Consider the following 22445-nt stretch of genomic DNA (forward strand, 5'->3'; position numbering starts at 1 on the left):
GGCACCGCCATTGTACCTTCCACAGAATTATCTGTCCAGCCTTTTCCTACGGTTCGGTTTGCAATAATCCATGTTTCATCTAACCACACAATCGAATCAAAATTTTCTTTCATAACGTCCCTTAAAAACCGGCAGCGCCACATCACAATATCACTTCCCTCCATTAACACTCGCCGACTGTTTAATTTCTTGTAATGGAATCCCAGTTCCTTTACCACAACATTCAGTGAAGTCTTGCTTCCATTAAATAGTTCGCTTTCCTTCAGAGACTCGCGTTCGCAAGAGTAGGATGGTCTTTTCTGCGGTGGTAGTCATAAATATGATGACGAATGGCATCTTTCTTGAAACTGTCTAAGTTCGTCACTGGTTTGGCCCGATTCCTTTTCTTACCCGGCGTTTCAAACTTAGAGGGTCCAGGAGATTGTTCCTCAGCGTGGTATTTCTCCTTTCCAACTGCCACTACTGTGTACTTACTTACTTTGGTAGTGTCGGCAGTTCTCTGTACAGCTTGTGCTAAAGGAAGCAATTTAGCACCGTTCTCCTTTTCTTTCTCAAAGTACTCACGCACGTTGGACACAATTTCATGGGCCTGGCTTCTCAAGGGCGTGCCTTGTCCCACACCTCTCGATTTCTTGCCACTTGTCTTTCCCGAACTACACTGAGACATGGTAAACACGACAAACTAAGTACACTCATACACGGACGTAAATAAAACTACAGCTATTTAATAATTAAACCTATACTGCACTTATGCTATGCTACTCTGTAAACTACACTATACTGTACTATACTAGAGAGATAAAACTTATATGAAAAAAACACTAATTACTGGAAGAAAATGCAAATGATCACGAACCGTACCGAATACCATACACGTTGAGCGAGATAGGTTAACCACGTGGTGAACGTAAATATCAGACTTGGCAACTAGGTTTCGAGATCATGCTCTGCCGATATAAATCGATATAAATGGCAGGTTGGGATTGGTTGGATGTCTATGCTTCGGTGCACAACCACCAGACAGAGCGAAAATCGGCCTGAACGTCAATTTAGAAGTAGAGCCGTGCGGAGTATAAGTAAAAGAATTTTCATTCTTAAACCAAAAGCCTGCCAGAACTAAGCATCAACATTAAGAACCAATGCATTTATAGACCAAGTGACAGCTTTGGTCTACAATTGCAGAATGTTTAGTCGGTTGGTCTACTATTGCCTTTTAAGATGATACTTGGCCTCTTCAGTGACGCCTATGGCTATCTGTTGATAGCTTTCAGTGGAACTGTGGAGGATCAAACCAGCCTTCGGGCTGAATACCCAACATACATACATACTTGGTCTTCAAATGCAAAACACAGTAATGGACTTAGATCGTGTGTCGCTTATGTTTTTTCTATTTTGTGAGAAATTTTACTGAAGAAAGTTGGCATTTCTTATTTTTATATTGAAGTTTGAAGTCTTGGCCATCCGAATGCAGGAAAAGCCTGAAATGAGCAAATTGTCACTTAGTCTAAGAATGCATAACTACGTTCAAATATGCTTGCCATCATGTTATCCTTAGCTGACTTCTTTGCTAGATTCAATTTCCTAGTAAGTTCCTTCAATTTCTCCTTGCTTCCATAACCATTTCTAACCATATTTCGTTCCAACCTGTACCTCCTTCTTAGTCTCTTTACTTCTCTGTTATAATATAGTGGATCTCTACAATTCCATACTACCTTTAAAGGTACAAACCTATTTTCACATTCCTCAACAATTGCTTTAAACCCATTCCAGAGTCTTTTTACATTTTCATGGGATTTTTTTGAAGTTCTCGAAACAAGTAATACTGGTTCCCATACACTGGAACCAGAGTCTTATACGCCATCTCCTTCACATATTTACTACAACCCCTGAATACCCTCATCTCAGCTATGTGACCCAAACCGCATAGCCACTCGTTCAGTGACCAAATCTTGATCGTTGTCCCACTCTTGAAATCTTAACCTCTTCCTCTCAAGCTTCCCTGTCTACCAAAGTACAGTGGAACCTCGATTCTCCATTTTTGGGGGGACCACGGGAAGAAAAGTTACAAAACTGGAAAACGGAAAATCCGGGAACGAATTAAAACCAACAACAATTTGTTTAAACATCACAATACTTAAATGTGTATAGTTATAATTTTACAAACACTCCTAAAACAAAGCTAACTACAGCCCTAATGGGTCTTGGCCTACCAAGCGACGGCTGCTCAGACCGAAGGCCTGCAGATTACAAGGTGACGCATTGTCAATGTCACAAATCCTCTCGGCTGTTATTCCTGGCTCTCTTAACCGGGGTCGCCATCTCACCGCTAGACACATCCTCAGTTAATGGCAATCATGTAAGCTGGTGGACCTAGAATCAGCCCTCACATCCAGGTAAAAATGCTTGACCTGGCCGGCAATCCATCCCCGGGCCTCTGGGTTAGAGGCGGGCAAGCTAGACCACGCGGCTGGCTTCAAACATTAATTACACGAGTTAAAAATGTCGATATTATACATTCAGTTTTACCGGGGAAACTTCAGTTTCCCGTGAAAGTTTCCTTCGATCAGCCAAGCTCATTGAAGAATCGAATAAGTAGCGCCAAGCCGAACAACAATCTATCGCGGGTAGGTTTTAATTCTCTAATCTAATAAAATAAAGCACATCAGATACAAAAGCGCACAACATGATGACAAAATCCTTTCCTTTTTTTTCTATAAATCTTTCATTGTAATTTGATCACCGGTATACTGTTTGAAGTAGGTTTCTGGAAATATTGTATCATGTAAATTAGGCCTACATAGACTTTTAAAGGTTATGTTGAACTCAAGAATATGGTTTTGGATGTAAGTATTGATTCTCAAACGTTCTCTAATTCATTGTATATTCAATTGTGTCTGTTACTAACCTAAGCAGATTGGAAAGAGAGGAAAAAATCATTAAAAAATCCAGAAATTTCTGTTTATTTGTGACCTAGAGCTCATCTGGAAAGCGCGGTTGCTGCATAAGCTAGCGTGAAATGATACAAAGTTTTTAAATGTTATGCTGTGCGAATAAAACTACTGCTGTTTTTACAAGGGCATTTTAACATAAAAACATTAACGTAAAAATCCTCATGTTATATTAGGCCTAAAACAGTAATGGCTTCATATATGTAAGATGCGATATCTCTTCTGGGCTTGAGAACATGATCGTATCCTATCATATTAAAATACGAGATTCGTGTTAAGAAGAAGCATTTTGATTCCTATCTGAAAGCCCAGTGACTAGGCCTAGATATAGTGCTGTGTAGGAAGTGCCAAAAACCTGTTCAGCAATACAATCAAAGTCCAAAATAAACATCTAACCCTGGACATAATGTGGATGTTTTACAAGTACGAACATTTGACTAAACTCGTTCAGTCTTCAGGTAGAGCTGTCGAAATGCGCTCTGTCTCCTCCCAGTTGTTGTGGCCACTCACTGCTCTATGATTTCCGAGGATTCCCTAAATAATACCAGCTGAATGCGATGCTAAGATGATCCCTTATGCAAGTTCTTTCCCAGAACAGTACTTGCTCTAATTATCACAGGGACAGGACGTTAACATCAAGATCCATAGGTATTTCGTAGCCGTCCATTGTGAGATACTGTACTTTTTCTTGATAAACGCTTGATCGAGAATTTAGCATCAATGGAACTCAAATTTCTCGAGGGTTGATACAGGAAATAGTTTCTTCGAGGGATGAATAACACAGGATTTTTACAACATGATTTAATTAGGATGTTCGCGGGGCCATATAATCTGAATGAATAATCCTGGAAAACGTAGTTTCCGGGAACAGATAATCGAGGTTCCATTGTATTCACCTGAATGTCACTATGTTTCCAGCCTCCTGTAGTTATGTGCACTTCCAATGGGTAGAGACATTTCAATGGACTTATATGCTCTCCCTCAGATGTCTTCAGCTAGGCTAATCCTGCCACTTTTTCCATTTTTGGGTATACATCTAGGGCAGCGCTACGGGCCCAGTTGATGTGTTTTGGTGAATCTGCTCTTATTAGCACTACAACCTCTCCCCTCTTGACACTGCTGCCAATCCTCTGGTCATGGTGATCTAATACTGCAAAATATTCACTCCTTAATCTTAGCTGCCATACATCTTCATGCAGTTTCTGGAGGTACCATCAAACGGGGTGATTTTGGATGGTTTTGAGGTTATTTTCGTCTTAACTCATGAAGGGGATCTTAAATTGTATTGTTTATCATCCTAATAATGGGAAATATATCCAATTAATGCAACAAATGAAAAACATACGCCAACACAGGTTTTCCTGATAAAACAAAATGTAGTGTCCGAATTCACCCTGTATTTCAGGGTGATTTTGGACGCACATTCATTTTAAACCGCTGTCCGAAGTTTCAAAGCGTATTCGGTTATTTCGGACATAAATAGTCCATTATTCGATTCCTCGTTATTTTTTCTTTAGTTTTGAGATATTTAAAGTGTTCGGAGGGTGTCCAAAATATGACTAACTGGTTAAAATCATTGTAATGATAAATGTAATGTGTTACTGATCAATCTTTTTTTTTCTGGCAAGGTAAATGTAAAAGTTTTTCGGTCTAAATTGAAATATTAATAGTTATAAACTGTACAGAGATCCTACTGAGAAATCTTAATAATTTTTCTTACAAAAGATGCAAATATCAGAACAAAAAAATCGCTAAAATGAACACGTAGTTGCCACGGTCTATAAATCTAAAATAAGTTTTCTTTGAAAATAAACATTCCTCTCTTCTCAACTTGGACTGGAAGTATTTTTGAAATTTGTTCTTTAGCTATTGTATCCTCAGCAGGGATGTTAGGGAAGACAAACATTTTTCTGCTCTTTTTAAATGGGTGCAAGGTTTGACATCCATATCCCTTGAACGAATATTTCAGGCCAGGCCAAAATACTGCCTGTATGTTCTTTGTTCCTCAACCTATATTTATAATTTGCAACAAGGAAAGCCTCTTCTTGCACCACCAGAACGTCATTACATTCATTGTGTGCTTCATCGCATTCATTTTCACTTCTGCTGCCAGCGCCATCAATTGTTTCTGCACTGCTTTCATCTCGCCGGAAGTCACGGCCAAAAATCGGCTTCCCAGGTAGAACATTTCATTTGCGGCGGCGGCGGCGAGAAGTAGCAGGTTGTGTTGGGTATTTGGTTGGAGCATGGCCGGAGGGTGACGAGCTTCCATGAGCATTTCCTTCCTCATTTAGCATAGGTTGTCGTCCCATTTTTAGGATGTACATTCCGCACTTTATTTTGTAGGGTGGACCAAGGCATAGGCCTACCATAGAAATCAATAATGCTTTCCTATAAGACAACTTGCCACGTTTAATATCACGTACGGCTTTTTCTAATAATTTTGGTTCGTAATTACCCCTCAAAGCAGCTTCTTTCTGCCTCTGATAATTTCTAGGCATTGTCCGAAATCACCCAGACTGCTTTCAGTTTTCAGTCAAATGTGCGTAAAACACTATTTTTCACTAAATTACACCAAAATTCCACAGCAATCGTTTATAAACACTTCAGTCAGTTGAACTCACTAAAAACCATAGTTCTAACGCATTTCTTCCGTCCGCAACAATCGCAAGTATCCACTTAATGATAATGCATGAACTTTCAACATTGCCAGTACACACGGGAAATTTTCCAAAGTATGATGTTGATTCGTAATAAAAAGCATAGGACGCGGGGAACATAACCTCAAGATTAAACTAAAACGCACGCGGAAGTGCAAAGCACCGGCTGCTCGTTGCTATGCGACAAAATACGGCAAATCTACCATACTGTCCGAAACCACCTCTGTGTCCGAAATCGCCCCGTTTGATGGTACCTACAAAGATTTAGTCATTTTTGTCAACTACATCCAAATATGGAGTGTCACTTATGGGAATTCCCTGCAGAAACGTTGCTGGAGTCAAAGCCTGTGATTCGTTCAAAATGCTCACAATGTAGGTAAGTGGTCTGAAATTGATCATGTCCTCAATATGACACAGCTCAGTGTATAATTCCCCATAGTATACAGAGGCTTGTCCCAAGATTTGTCTGAGGAGTTCTTTAACTGTTCTGAGTAGCCTCTCCCACCAGCCACCCTACCATGCTTCTGTAGGTGTGATGAACTTCCAAGTAAACTTTTTGAGAGCCAAGTAGGTAGTGCTGGATGTTATCAAGTGCTTTGAAATTAGTCCCATTATGGGAGTACAGTGTAGAAATATCTCTGGCCAATAAATCATCTTACCACCTGGATGAAAGCTTCATTTGTCAAAGACTGCACAAGCTTCCATTGTATTGGACAGTACACTGCCTTAGTAATCAATAGACTCAGGCCTTTTTTCCAGACTTAGGGTACATGGTTCAGCCTAATTTACCCTGGGACCTCAAATGCTGCTCTCTAGTCCAGCCTATACCCAGGCAGAGGAGGAAAACTACCTCAGACATTTCTAGCTTTCGTACTCCTAAAATCCAGCATTTTTTTCTGAGTCTGGCTGAACCGCTAAAACTGCTTGCAGTCCAGGTTGTTGTGGCAGATTATGTTCATCCCAAATTAAGCAGGTTAATCCTGCATAGTTTGTTGATAGCAAAATTAGTTTTTTGAATGCCTCATTTTCTTCTGCCATGGTAAATTTGTATTGACCCTCAAAACACACTTTAAACTTTAGTATCTTCTCAAGTTCCTGCTCATGACCCTGAAAGCATTTCCTTCATACAGCCTTCAACAATGTGTTAACAGCCTGTTACGTTTCTTCACCAGCAAGTACACATTTTCTTGCTCGCTTCACCATAGTAATTTTGTGCAGGAACCTGATGATCCAACAAATCATGCTAATTATTTTGATGCAATTCAAGAAATAAGAGAGCCTCAAACAAAATTCAGAATAACATGCCTCACTTGACACAATAGTGTTTTGTTTCTCAGTGTTATTTTTGTTCAGGTACAGTAAGTAACTTCACAGAAAGGCCACTGCTCTGGATTATCCATAAGCCACTGTGATCATTCCCACCACTTCTTCTCATAGAATACCTTTGAACTGCTGCCCACTGATGAAAGATCTGCTGCATTCAGTGTCCCTGGAATATGTACCCAGTCATCAGTATTGCTGTGTTGGTATATTTTTTGACAATAGTTACCAGCCAGTGGGCTACAGTTGTATGCTCTCATGCAAGTCAGTGCCTCTGATGAATCACTCCCAAAGGATGTTTTGCACTGATGTATGTACTTTGAGATCCTGAATTAAATAACACTCTTGGTGACATAACTTGTTTACAGACACTTAAAAGTATCTGTGTTTGCAACAATATCTCACCCTTCTGATGAGACAGTTGTACTCGTTTCTACCTGCTTCATTTCAATTTTCTGGGAGAATCAAAGTTTACACTTTGGCAGATTGAAGCAACCAGGCATCATCTATTCCCCATGAAATTGGTGGAGATGATATTTCAGTGGTTTTTTGACGGAGACATGTTAGGCTGTTAAACTGATGTATGGCCGTGTGGTACTATGACTGGAGCTGTGTTCAGGCGAGACATTTTAGTTTTGACCGGCTTCAGTAAATTGTCACAAATCTATCAGTAACAAGCATTGCTAGTTTATATAAAGTAAAGCTCTTGGGCATGGATTCTACACAACTTACAGCCACTCTTTCATTAAATTGTGTGACATTTCTACTATTTATTTTTTATTTATTTATTTATCTACATAATTCCAGCTGAAAGATTGCACTTTGGCAGAGTTTATTTTTTAAAATGACAAAGGGTGGTAGTGTTCTACTCTCTGTTCCAGGTGCCCACATTACAGTACATTTTTCTGCACCTGTTAGTTTAATTAATAAGCCCTATACCAGGCACACATTTCGTGTGAACTGTTTTACTTTGCAGCATATCAAAAAGTGACTGGTGTTTTGTTCATGCTTTCAATAGGATGGAAGATAATAATTTTCTAATCTAAGTTTTGATGAATGAACAGTGAAATTCCATTACTTTGTCTTTGAAATCTCATGCTAAATGCCGAGCCAGCATGATTAATGTTCACAGAACAAGTCGATCTTTCCATGTCTCCAAGGCCCGCCCCATGCTCACCTTAAATTGTGCATTTGTGACACTGATTTACTTTTGTGGCATGCTTTGATTTCATTTGCAATATTTCATGTGATGCAGCAGTGCTGTCATTTCTTACACTACATCATCAAGCATTTCTTTCTTGACATCGGGATATTTTCTGCTCTTTGGACTAGGAAATGAACAACAGATAGACTGTGCTTTGGTTAATTCTTCTGTTTTGAACTCTCCTATAGTAAGGCAGTTTTGGTTCTACACCTTCTACACCTGTCTCTCTTGCTGTGTGCTTGTCTCCTCCACCCCCACCCCCCCAACCACCACCCTGGTAAGAACAAATTTTAGATACATACATACACACACACATTATCATTATAGACTGTTATGCCTTTCAGCATTCAGTCTGCAAGCCTCTGTGAAATTACTAAACGTCGCCACAATCCTAGATTTGCAACTAGTGTTGTGGCCTCATTTAGTTCTATACCTCTTATCTTTAAATCGTTAGAAACAGAGTCTAACCATCGTCGTCTTGGTCTCCCTCTACTTCTCTTACCCTCCATAGCAGAGTCCATTATTCTCCGAGGTAACCTATCCTCCTCCATTCGCCTCACATGACCCCACGACCGAAGCCAGTTTATGCTTACAGCTTCATCGATCGAGTTGATTCCTAAATTAGCCTTTATCTCATTCCGAGTACCCTCCCGCCATTGTACCCACCTGTTTGTACCAGCAATCATTCTTGCTACTTTCATGTCTGTTACTTCTAATTTATGAATAAGATATCCTGAGTCCACCCAGCGTTCACTCCCGTAAAGCAAAGTTGGTCTGAAAACAGATCGATATAAAGATAGTTTAGTCTGGGAGCTGACTTCCTTCTTACAGAATACTGTTGATTGCAACTGCGAGCTCACTGCATTAGCTTTACTACACCTTGATTCAATCTCACTTACTATATTACCATCCTGGGAGAACACACAACCTAAATACTTGAAATAATCGACCTGTTCTAGCTTTGTATCACCAATCTGACATTCAATTCTGTTGAATTTCTTACCTACTGACATCAATTTAGTCTTCGAGAGGCTAATTTTCATACCACTTTCATTGCACCTATTTTTAAGTTCCAAGATATTAGACTGGAGGCTCTCGGCACAATCTGCCATTAAGACCAAGTCTTCAGCATAGGCCAAACTGCTTACTACATTTCCACCTAACTGCATCCCTCCCTGCCATTTTATACCTTTCAGCTGATGATCCATGTAAAGTACGAACAGCAAAGGTGAAAGATTACAGCCTTGTCTAACCCCTGTAAGTACCCTGAACCAAGAACTCATTCTACCATCAATTCTCACTGCAGCCCAATTGTCAACATAAATGCCTTTTGATTGACTTTAATAATCTACCTTTAATTCCATAGTCCCCCAGTATAGTGAACATCTTTTCCCTCGGTACCCTGCCATATGCTTTCTCTAGATCTACGAAACATAAACACAACTGCCTATTCCTCTCGTAGCATTTTTCAATTACCTGGCGCATACTGAAAATCTGATCCTGGCAGCCTCTCTGTGGTCTGAAACCACACTGGTTTTCATCCAACTTCCTCTCAACGACTGATCGCACCCTCCCTTCCAAGATGCCTGTGAATACTTTCCTGGTATACTAATAGTGAGATACCTCGATAGTTGTTGCAATCCTTCCTGTTCCCTTGCTTATAGATAGGTGCAATTACTGCTTGTGTCCAATCTGAAGGTACCTTACCAACACTCCACGCTAATTTTACTACTCTATGAAGCCATTTCATCCCTGCCTTCCCACTATACTTCACCAATTCAGGTCTAATTTCATCTATTCCTGCTGCCTTATGACAGTGGAGTTTATTTACCATCCTTTCCACTTCCTCAAGCATAATTTCACCAACATCATTTTCCTCCTCCCCATGAGCTTGGCTGTTTGAAACACCACCATGATGATTTCCTTTTACCTTGAGAAGATGTTCAAAATTTTCCCTCCACCTCTCCAGTGATTCCCTGGGATCTATTATGAGTTCACCTGAATTACTCAAAACACTGTTCATTTCCTTTTTCCCCTCCCTTCCTAAGATTCTTTATTACTGTCCAGAAAGGTTTCCCTGCTGCTTGACCTAGCCTTTCCAGGTTATTACCAAAATCTTCCCATGACTTATTTTTGGATTCAACAACTATTTGTTTCGCTCTGTTTCTTTCATCTACGTACAAATCCCTGATTAATGTAACTACTACTCTTTTGTCACAGTTTGCATTACACCGCATACTTCGAGAGACTAAGGATTGCTGCTCATTTCATTATCTGTAGTCGTGTCCAAATGGAGGTAGGGGTTGTGGGTTATCACAAGGGAAGGCTGTGATTTATCTTACAACAGTATTTGTGTGATCCTTGGTTTCCATGAAACACACTCCTTAAATGTAAGGTTTCTTGATGTGAGTTGCAAAAAATTAACATTAAGAAAATTTTTTCTGGCTATCTTGTGGGGGGAGATTATGGAAAGAAATATGGTTCTTTCATTTACATACAGTTCCTTATTCATCAGTTACTGTATGGAGTTTTAAAAGCTTCTGCAATACCAGAGCGGAATATACTGATGAATTATCAATGTAGGATTCATATTTTGTCACAAATAACTTATTTCTTCAGTTTCTCTCTCACATATGTTCAGAAAAGATGCCCCTTGGTCAGGAAGACATTTTGAGAGCTGTCTCATCATTAGAGGACTGACGAAGGATTCGTTACGCAGCTAATGTGATTGGTGAATCATTTGGAAGTATCCAGCATGCTCTGAAACAATCTTGTATACTTGGTACATATCAGAGGTGGTGTGGATCAGGCCGTTGGAGGTATTCGACTGCTAGGGTGGCAGGTTCCTGGTCCTTCAGGTCTTCCGAGATTACCACAATACCACAGAACGCGCCAGATATTGTTTTGAGGCATTAAGAAATATTGTTGTAAGTTAGAGGACTGCAAGACATATGGAAGTCTATTTGAGGTCAAGTTTGCATCTTACCCCCTGGCACTGAGCAGCACGATTGGACTTTGTGCATCAGTACCGGAACTGGACTGTGGACCAGTAGTCAGTGGTGTTCTTCGTACATGGGTCATGATTTTGTTTTTTTGTCACCTGATGGTAGAAAAAGAGAATGGAGGAGGACCGGGGAGCTATATTCACCCTGCATTATCTCTGAGAGGATGGAATTTGGAGGTGGCTCCATTGTGTTTAGGGGTCAGTTTTGAGGTGCAAGTGGAGCTTGTCATCATCGTTACAGGTGCTCTCAATGGTCGCCAATTCATTGAAGAGGTGTCAATACAGTATGTAAACTCCCTTGCTAAATTTGTTAGTGAATTCCAGACTCATACATGACAATGGCCGCCTCCATGTTGCTTTTGTGTGTCGGAATTCCTTCACACTGTCAGGATACAAATCCGTAACAAATCAGCATGTAGACCGTACCTCAGTCCCTTTGAGCTCCTATGGGATATGTTGGGACAAAATCTCATGATGTTGCAATTTTGACACCTTGAATGAAAAGGGACTTGCATTATAGGAAAAGTCCATCTCCTTGACTGAATGGTCAGTGTACTGGCTTGTGGTTCAGATGGCCGTGGACTCGAATGTCTGGTGGACTAGGGATTTTAATCTTAAACGGTTAATTCCCTTGGCTCAGGAACTGGTTGTTTCTGCTATCTCGAATATCCTTGCAACTCGCACACCACACACAATAATATCCTCCACCTCACCAACACACAATTCCTAACACATGGTAGATGCCGTCTAACCTCATCAGAGATTCTTTCTTAGAACAGCTCCACCAGATTATTAACAGTCATGCAAAATAATTATTATTAGCCAGTGTCCTTTTAATTGAGCAAAAATGCAAAATTTGCACATTTTTTGAAAAATGTTATAAAGTGTTGTAAAACAAAAGTAGCACTGACCTCTGATGATGTGAATAATGTGCACACGGCACAGTAAGTGGAACATGTTGTGTAATCATTAAAGAAAAATGTTTCAAGTTAACAAATACATCATGAAAATATATTGAAATGATCCACTGCTTTTACCATTGTTACTTGATTTTGATGTTGTTGATTTTAATGTTTGCTATTATTTCCAAGAGTGTTTGGTAATGTGGAATGGGGGGTAATTTCTTTATTTTGAAGCATTAATTCCTTCGAGCATATTTGTTATATTTTCTGGTTGGCAGAGAGTGGACAGGTCTTTTTTTTTTTCAAATGTTGACCTTGTCTGTTTGTCAATTTTTTTCTGTGAATTTCTGAATTAACTGTTAATATATATCTAGAGATACTTTATTGAGTCTTAAATAAAGTTTACATCTTTAACTTTTATGCGATATTAAATGGGATTTCTTATTGCACTGGAAGAGTTCAGCAGTAATTTTGTCGAATAACAAGTGGGAGCAAATGATAAACAAAGTAAAAGTATATTTCATATCGTGTATCCCATTCCTTTCTCTATCAATTACAGACAAGATGAAAACTGTATGGAATATGTATCATAAATGCGTATGTTAAAATGACAACTTGCCTTAAATATGCCTTATTTTGTGCCCTAGTTGTGCTTCCATATTCTTACTGGTTTGATAATTTTTTTTTTTTTTTTTTTTTTTAGTGTTGCCAGAGATGCCACTTCCTTCGCCATTGCCTCAAACATTAAGTAATAAGTCCCTACTCTTCCATCCACGAGTTGCAGAAGAAGCACAAATTCTTCTGAGTGTACGGGACGATGCCTTAGTGCCTCAGCTGATACAATCGTTGGTTCAGACTTCTGCTGATCATATGTAAGTATAATTTTATCAGTGGACAGGTTCAAATGGTCTCGTCAGTGCACATCTGTATTTGCTCTCATTTTCTTTTTTTCCATCTAGTCCTTTTTGGGAAGCCATTCAAGATGTTATAATTTTACTGAATCTGCACAAGCGAGAGGGTATACAGTCAACCGCAAAAGAATTTGCCGGCTAAGAAACATTAAATTTTATATATTTTCAAAATGTGAGAATATTTGTAAACTATGGATAGCCAGTGGCCAAAGAGATGATACTTGGAATCCTACCACTTGCACCGTATGTTCATCCTAAATCAAGCAAGCTGCTTTTGAAAGAAAGTCATCTTTTGCTATGGCCAATTTTTGTATGCTTTGTGTACCGTGGCATTTAGTTATATTGAGCGGAATGACTACTTTCTCAGTATAATTCAACCCTCAAGTCCAAAGTGCAGTATGTCTCTTAAGGAGAAGCTAATGTGTATCAGTAACAATTAAGAATTGCTTCTGTGACAAATGGAGTTGAAAGTTAGTCTTCATTGTTATGTACCAGTTCTGTACAATACTTCTTTTACATATAATAGGCAATCAGTGTCTGGCTGAGAACACAGCAACCTAGGACTGCAAACATTCACACCCTCTGTGTGTTATTAAAGGGTACTCAGCAATACAATGGAACCTGGCACTGCCTAATTTATAGGGGTGGGATGTCTTTGTCTGTTCATGCTGTCCCTTGTTTTTTATGCTGCATCACACTTGTCAAACAGCAGTTGTTATATTAGGTAAATACTGTATTTTCCGGAATAATCCCCGCCATTGAATAATGCCCGCACCCTCATTTTAGGAAGGCTCATTTTGAAAAAAAAAATAAAATTAACTAATATTCCTTCCATCAAAAGAGTAACGTGAGCATAAACAAACATTTCGTATCACTCTGCGAGGTCCACGTGGTCTTTACGCAAATATGAACATGTAAATTTACGGATATAGCTGCTTTGCCTGAGATGATAAAATTGCATTATCACAGCTATGAAATACATTTTTCATGAAAATGAGCGAGTAGGCCTACTATGTGAAAGGTATTTCATTAATCTGAACTTGTAATAGGCTCGATTCCCTGTAGATGGGAAGATTAGTTGTCTCTTGCAGCACAAGAATCCTCTCCTAAATTAAAAATTCGTCACACGCGGTCTCTTTTTTTACTTGGTGGTGGATAATTTTTTCGTGCAATGTAAGCACTCGAAACGGATACACTGGCGCATTCCGATGTTCGTCTAAAATACTTCTCACACGTGGTCTCTTTTTACCATCTTACTAATAAAAGGTGTACAACTTTTATACAAGGTTTATACACCGTCTATGTTAAAATTTGTTTCTAATAAACTGTGTATAAACCTCCTGTTCATACATCTGTTATTCATTGAATTGCTTATATAGACCAGGACCCTTGTATAGGCGTTGTATAGCAGCGAGTAGTGGAAAAAGAAACAAGTGAGCAGTTTATTTTCGCAGTATTTACTGTCAATTATGAAGGATGAGTTCTCGACCTAATCAATACTTTATTTTACATTGTGTCAATATTATTTACATAAAAAGACAGTACCAGTTTCGACCTGTAAATAGGTCATCTTCAGCTGCTTGAGAACCTACTTAATAGCGACTGTACAGAATAAATACAATTAAAATTAAACAAGGATGCCATTAAATATACATGAACGCCGCTATTCTAAAATTACTTAATGTTAAGATATATACATATGATACAGTTTTGGGGTTAAGGGGCTATTTTCAAAAAATTACATTTACTGAGGTTGGAATTGGATACAGTTTTTAGTATTTATCAAGAATCACTGACATTCAGGTGTCAAGTTATCTGTGTTAAATGCCACTATTATGTCCAACGGTTTATGAGATGTTTAAAGTGCATTGTTGTGCTGAAAATACGCGGGGGCGTCGTGTTCCTTAGAATAAGAGGTTCAGCAACCAGTTCACAGACACATAGCTTATACTCAGTCTATATCACTGCTGAAAAATATGTTAGTGATTGCCACTATTCTAAAAAATACTTAACATTAAGGTATATACATACAGTATGGTACAGTTTTGGTGTTGAAGGGTTTTACACTACATATTACAAAAGTTCTATTTGCTGAGGTTGAAATTGGATACACTTCTTAGAGTTTATGAAGAATCAGTTACATTCTGGTGTCAGGCTCAGATATCTAATGTTAAATGCCAGTACTATGTCCGACGGTAATTCAAAGTGCATCGTTGGGCCGCAAATATGCGGGGATGTCGTGTTCACTAAAATAAGAGGTTTAGTAACCTGTTTACAGATACCTAGCTCTTTCTTAGTCTATATCAATGATAAAACAAAACCAAACTAGTTTATATTAGACTTCCTTATTGAGGTTTACGTTGCTTTGCGCGACATACTGAAATCAATGAAAGTGAGTTGTGGGTGCTCCTCTCTTCATACTTGCGTTCCCTCAGGTAATTTTAAAAAATCTGTGTTTCTCTTGGCACTGCCAACTCTGACTTTGGTTGTTCTTTCAAAGGCATCTCTTCTGATATAATTTTGTAATTGTCGCATGAAGTATTTGATGTTTCCTCAAAGCAGATTGGTTCCTCTTTGATCTTTACTTCCAAGTCCATTTTAAATAGCGTGTGAAGGTATAGACGGTTTTGGGATATAGATTACTTCCACAGACTTTGCTCTTATTTCCTATCACGTAAAGTACGATATAAGCTTCCTTATGGAGATGTACAAGTTTGAGACTCCTTTGGACACGGTGTAAAACGTAAGAAACTGCAAATACTTGATGTAGAAAATCCTAAGTGAAACAGGACAATCCACAGAACAAACCTGCAGGTCTGTGAACTGGTTGCTGAACCTCTTATTCTAAGGAACACGACGCCCCCGCATATTTTCAGCACAACAATGCACTTTAAACATCTCATAAACCGTTGGACATAATAGTGGCATTTAACACAGATAACTTGACACCTGAATGTCAGTGATTCTTGATCAATTCTAAGAACTGTATCCAATTCCAACCTCAGTAAATGTAATTTTTTGAAACTAGCCCCTTAACCCCAAAACTGTACCATATGTATATATCTTTTAACATTAAGTTATTTTGGAATAGTGGCGTTCATGTATATTTAATGGCATCCTTGTTTAATTTTAATTTAGTAGTATTTATCCTGAACAGTCGCTATTAAGTAGGTTCTCTAGCAGCTGAAGATGACCTATTTACAGGTCGAAACCGCTACTGTCTTTTTATATAAATAATATTGACACTATGTAAAATAAAGTACTGATTAGGTGGAGAACTCATCCTTCATACTTGTACTTGAACTATCAATACGGACCATGAAACTAACAGATTATAGTATTTACTGTCTGCGCTAATATAATCTTGGTGAAATATTTGACTTATCCATTCAACATTGAAGGAATTGACCATAACGTTGATGATCTTCACAATATTTTAAACATAGAAGACACATCATTTAGGGGTTATGGAGGCTAGATATCTTCGTAAAGTAAAACACTTTTAAAGAGACGGAATGACATTCATGAATTGGGCGAATTTTTGTGTAATGTGTTACTGCTTAATAGACTTTTGAAATTACAAGTTTATTGTACATTATCTGCCTCTACAAAGATCTTTCTCAAATTTGGGTATAAAAAAGGGACATATTCCTTGACATAAAAAATGTTATAACTTGAAAACCGTACGTAATATGATTTCCATACTTGTAGTTGAATACGCAGATATATGATGTATAAATGCCTAATAGAAACTTTTTGATCAAACCTTTCTTTTAGCTGCAACGCAGTTTTTCCTTTCTCCTGAAAAGTAAGGATTTTGGAATTTGTACCCTTTTCAACACACCGATTCAATTACAATGGCTTATGTTTTCCGTACTATCACAGTTAGGAGTTCTTGATCTTTTCTTAATCTGTTCCATTTCTTTCGTGGCGTTCATTTCACAAGAAAGCTGAAGAAATGTTGATATCAATATAAGCCAATTTCCAGCCGTCTCACTTAGTGTTGCCAATGCCTTTTCGATATGCCGTGCTACTGCGTGCCTTTCCGGGAAGTTTTGCTCATATGTAACAAGCAGAAGCGAACATAAAGGCGGTGAACGTGCGAAATACATCAGTGAACTGCAGGAAGTGGTTGCTACGACTTGGAACGAGTGGATACGTGCTGTATAGTAATACAATGCGTATGCTAATAATAAAAATATACAATGCGTGTACTAGTAATAAAAATATACAACGTGTATACAGGGTTTACTCACTGTATAACTATACAAGTGTTGAACAACTGTATAAGGACTTTTTATTAGTAAGACGGTTACTAGGCGGTAACACGAACGGTGGTGGATAATTCTTTTCGTGCAATGTAAACACTTGAAATACACATACCGACAAAATCTGATGTTAGTTATGCGTTACAGTAAAACTTTGTTAATTCGAAGTCTTTGTAATCCAGAAATTGGATTTCCAATTACCTGATTTCGAATTAACAGCCATCTTGTAATTCAGAAATGCCAACCTTTGGTAGTTTTCGCAAATTCTGTTTATCGCGTACCGCCTGCTACGTGATATTGTGGTGTTCCTTAAAACGCTGAATACAAAAGAATTACCATTTTATTCTATTTTCAACTATGAAACACACTATAGACACACCGAAGTGAGTGAAAGTGCGGAAAGTTACCCCTGCACGTTCCGGAAGACTCGTTCTATCGTGATGCGGAGAAATTTTGAATTTAAATTACTCTGTAAAATATGGTACTATTTAAAAAAAATGTAAAGTCAGGTTAGAATTAAAAGTCTAAATTGTTTTCAGTTTCAATATGACATATGGGGACAGTTTTCTTCCATCTACGGTTGCACAAAGCACAACTGTACACTCAGCATCTAAAACTAGGGGAGCCAGGAGCGTGTTGGCAACCTTGACGCAAATAAAACCCGCACCCCAATTTTGTGCCTCAAAATTTTTAAAAAAATATGCGGGTATTATTCGGGTAAATACAGTATAATGCCTGTCTTTTTTCAGCCGTTGTAGTGGTGAACAAACAGATAATCCCCAGCCTTGGCTTTCTACTTCGGCTCAAGTACCAGGATTAAAATTATCAAAGAACACCAACCGCTCTTATAAGTAACAACTTAGAAAGGCTGTAATCCGAATTTTACTATGTGCTTTGTGGTCATTGTTACCAGGCAAAGGGTACAGGTTATCTTGTATTGACCCAAACTATATTCTGTATTCTATTACTGAAAATTTATGTTTCTGCTATTTAACACTTTATACCACTACGAGTGCATCTCATGCTTTTTGTCGAGGTGATTCATACAGACTCCTCGGTTGGTGACAGCAGGACTTCTGGCTGTGTTTGGTATTGTGCAGTACACTTCTCCTGGCTGTGTTTGGTATTGTGCAATACACTTCTCTCGTTCATTGCAGAAGCGTATGTCTCTAAAGTGCTCTTAAATTGTGAAAACATTTTCATCAGTGGGCAGAATTATCTGGTGACTATTTTCCATATACTGCTTGAATGATGATAATGGCGTATGGCCTCCGGAGAGGCCTGGTGCAGGTCTTTTTCTAGTAGACGGCCTATTAGGCGACCTGCATGTCTGTGAAGATGAGGACCCTACTTAGGATGATTTCTAATGTTGAATACACCACACACACCCAGCCCCCGAGCCATTGGAATTAACCAATTAAGGTTAAAATTCCCGACCTGGCCGGAAATTGAACCCGGGACCCTCTGAAAAGAGGCCAGTACGCTGACCCTTCAGCCAACGAGTCGGACACTGCTTGAATAAGGCTCTGCATTTCACCAGTCTCTGCATAATCAGTTTTGTTAGGAGGTGCCCAGTGCTGCAAGTAAGTGCTTTCATACCACAGTCTCTTCTTAGTACCCTGGACATAGTACGTCTTTAAATATTAATCTCTCTTTTCATTGCCTTTTGTATTTTGACTGGATTTCAGCAGCGGCTCTGTTTCACAGCATTTTGGAGCTGTGATGTTCTAGCAGATCTCAGATAGTCCGAACGAGTTGTCAGACATACTCCTGCTCTCATTGAAGTGCTCAGTGGTTTGATAGACAAACATTTTTCTGATGTCAAGCATCTTATGAATACCAAATATGTGTGACGGCTGTCTACCTACGTTGTGCAGCACTACTGCCGTGACATGGTTTTCACTGTTGCTGCATTCCGTGATTACGAGATGCTGGCTGCAACAGAATTGCTTGCGAGGTTAATGCAAGACTGTTTACTGAAGTGATTCTGCTATATGCCACTAGCTGGTGTTATGGGAAAAATGGCAGAACTTGGCAGGTAGTTGGTAACAATGTGTATGAGCAGGCTAGGTACAGTGCATTTAGTAACAAGCCAACAATCTTCTACCTCTTGCATTTTCTGTACAAAATTAATAGCTTTGCTTCTCCTAAGGGAGCTCATAATTTTTAGGGTGTATCATCAATTTCTGTGTCCTTGTTTTTTTTTCAAAATTTAAGTTGCCTTCAAACTCAGTGAAATCAAACTACACTACCAAGTTTTCTTTCAGAAAGGGCTATTCTTTGTTTTATCTAAACTTAACTCAAACAGCAGAGTTGAGCGATTTCAAATTGTTTTTCATGACTGCTTATTTTTAGATAATGTCTGGTGTAATAACAAAGTAAGGATATTGTTTTCTTTTTTCCTGTCATTTTTTATTGGTTTTGATTTTTTCACAGGTAATCTGTAACTGCTAGCACCTAATGGGTGCTTAACACAAAGAACTTTTGAAAGATATTGACAGTTAAAAGATTGGGCCAAGATGTTTCATCATCATCATCATCATCATCATCATCATCATTGCATAGAAGTTGCAAACATTTTCAAACCCCTTTTACTTTCTTACTCAGTGGCTATGTGCAATAATATCCTTCATAAACTCTCCACTTCCATTCATTTTATGGTTTATTTTATAATTATCTGAGGTGATTAAATAGAGTAAGATAGTGTTGCCCTGGTTATACCACAGCCTTCATGGTGTATAACATCTATAAGCCACAGTAGGATATGAGTATCCCCATTTCTCGTTAATAAGTCACGAGGAATAATATACATTGTAGACTCAAATGCGTAGAAACATACCGTATTTTCTCACATAATTAACACCCTTGCATAATTTATGCATCCTAATATTTCTGTTCCAAAGTGGAGAAAATGAGATGTTCACGTATTTGACGCACCCACTTCTTCGAACATCCATCATGCAGCTCCTGATGCATTTCAAAATAAGGATCTCAACTATTCAGGTAGCAGCAGCCTTCCTATTGCCAAACCGGGCATTCCAAATACTTGGCAACGTGCTTATTATCAGTCGCTAGGAAATTCCACTGCACTAGTACCTGAGAATTAGCGCAGAAGTGGCTAGTGACGCTGTATTCCAGTTTGGTACAAATATATTTTACGGGTATTTTGGGAATAGGAAAAGCGTTTTCTATGATCTAAAAATTGTTTTTAGTTCACAATGAGCAAAAATTCGAGTAATACTGCATCATATAAACTCGCGGTTTTCAGTTGTGCCGAAACACAAGGAATAGGGCAGCGGGCCACAAGCATTCAGTGTCCGAATGCAATGTGCGCTACAACGGTAAAAGAGAAGTGCACTTCAAGTGACAAACAAGTCTCGCAAAGCATTTCGCGTACCAGAAGGCGGCTAGTTTCTGAATGTAGAGGAAGATCTTTTTTAAATATGTGGTTTCTGAATGTAGAGGAAGATCTTTTTTAAATATGTGGTTTCTGAATGTAGAGGAAGATCTTTTTTAAATATGTGATTTCGTTACACAACGTTGGATATGCTGTTTCTCACGAAATGCTGTATTTTAAAGGACGAGAAATAGCTGCTGCACATGGAATCAGTATTTCGGATTTGAAGGTTAGCCTAGGCGGGATGATTACTTTTATGAAGAGAAATGGACTTTCTCTTCAAAGAAAAACTTTATGCCAAAAAAATGCCAAATGATTTCAATGAAAAAGTAATTGATTTTTCATCGCTTTGTCATTGAGAAGCGTAAAGTGAAGGAATATTTGTTGTCCCAAGTAGGAACCGCAGGTCGGATGCCATTCAGTTTCCGTATGCCAGAAAGTCAAACAATCGATAAGAAGGGGACATCGAATGGTTACGTACGCACTACCGGAAGCGAAAAATTATGATGTACTGCAATGCTTGCTGTAACAGCTGATGGCAGAAAGTTTGTGCCTTACATTGTTCTAAAACTAAAAACAATGCCTGAAGCAGAAATTTCACAAGGGATCTATTTTTGTATCCAAAGGAAAAGGGTGGATGGACATGTCACTTGTACAGTATTACATACTAACAGTTTGGGGAAATCTATCAGGGTCCCTCCTTCGATGCCTGGCCTTTCTCGCGTTGGACAGTTTTCTTTTTTTTTTTGCCGGTATGTCCGTGTTATGCACTTACATGAATGGTACATTCATGAGTTCATGTTTATTTCACTTCAGGTCATATTGCCAGCTCGTAACAGGAAGAATATTTTCCAGTGTTGATATTTCAAATCCACATGTCCAACTTACCTGATGTACCCTACTTCACTTTTCAGAAAAACCTCACGCCGGGATTTTATGCCAAATGACGATAACCGAAGATAACTTTAGAAATAAAAAGTATTTATATGATTCTACTTTTCAATGTAAAACAACCATTTATATTAGATCGGACGATATCTATACATGTTTTAGCCTAATCTAAAGGCCATCCTCAATATTACATTATTATTATTATTATTCATTCATTTCATTCAACTTCGCTAATCGGCCAGCTAGGGACCACGATAAGCCTCACTTTACATTCTTCCATTTGTTCGTCTTTCGCTTGATCCACATCGTCTTCATTAGCTCACTGTGTTTAGCACGATGTTCTTCTGTCCATTTAGCACCAGTTGCCCGTTTTTCGTCCCGGAAAGTCCCAAAAGTCTTGATGGCTGCTCTGAAAAGATTTCCGTCTTGTGCATCTTCTGCTTGTAGGCCCAGTTCTTTAAGATCTTTCTTGACATTAACGTACCCTGGCATTGCCGTTTTTGGTTTTGCGTCAAATATACTGAAGATACGTTTCGTCCATCGAGAGTCGATCATCCGTCGTATATGACCGTAGAAGCGAACTCTGCCTTTACGCATTGTGTCCGTGATCTTCTCTATCTTAGAGTATATTTCTTGCCTGGATTTTCTAATGTAGATGCCATTTTTGTAGTTTGGACCAAGTATGGTGTGTAAGATCTTTCTTTCTTTCCTCTCTAAATCCGCAAGCAAACATTTCTCGGACAGGATAAGGCATTCAGATGCATACAGTGATACTGGTTTGATGACAGTGTTGTAGTGACGAATTTTTGTGTTCAGGGAAAAGCACTTTTTGTTGTAAACGTTGCGGGTGGTTTGGAAAGTGACTTCCATTTTCTTGATTCTTGCTGCTATGGCCTCTTTGTCAAGTCCATTTTGCTGAATCCATTCCCCAAGGTATTTA

The 22445-nt window shown here is 38.7% G+C and overlaps 1 protein-coding gene across 2 annotated transcripts in view; it reads left to right on the forward strand.

The window, feature by feature from the left end:
- Nipped-B (Nipped-B cohesin loading factor) overlaps positions 1–22445 on the forward strand; it is an 804192-nt gene that overhangs the window by 218723 nt on the left and 563024 nt on the right. For both annotated transcript variants that reach the window (XM_068226150.1, XM_068226151.1), the window contains exon 10: positions 12742–12910. In XM_068226150.1, coding sequence (XP_068082251.1) covers positions 12742–12910 — 169 coding nt within the window. The remainder of the gene's footprint in view (positions 1–12741; positions 12911–22445) is intronic.

Source organism: Anabrus simplex, chromosome 2 (genome assembly GCF_040414725.1).
Source record: "Anabrus simplex isolate iqAnaSimp1 chromosome 2, ASM4041472v1, whole genome shotgun sequence".
NCBI lineage: Eukaryota > Metazoa > Arthropoda > Insecta > Orthoptera > Tettigoniidae > Anabrus > Anabrus simplex.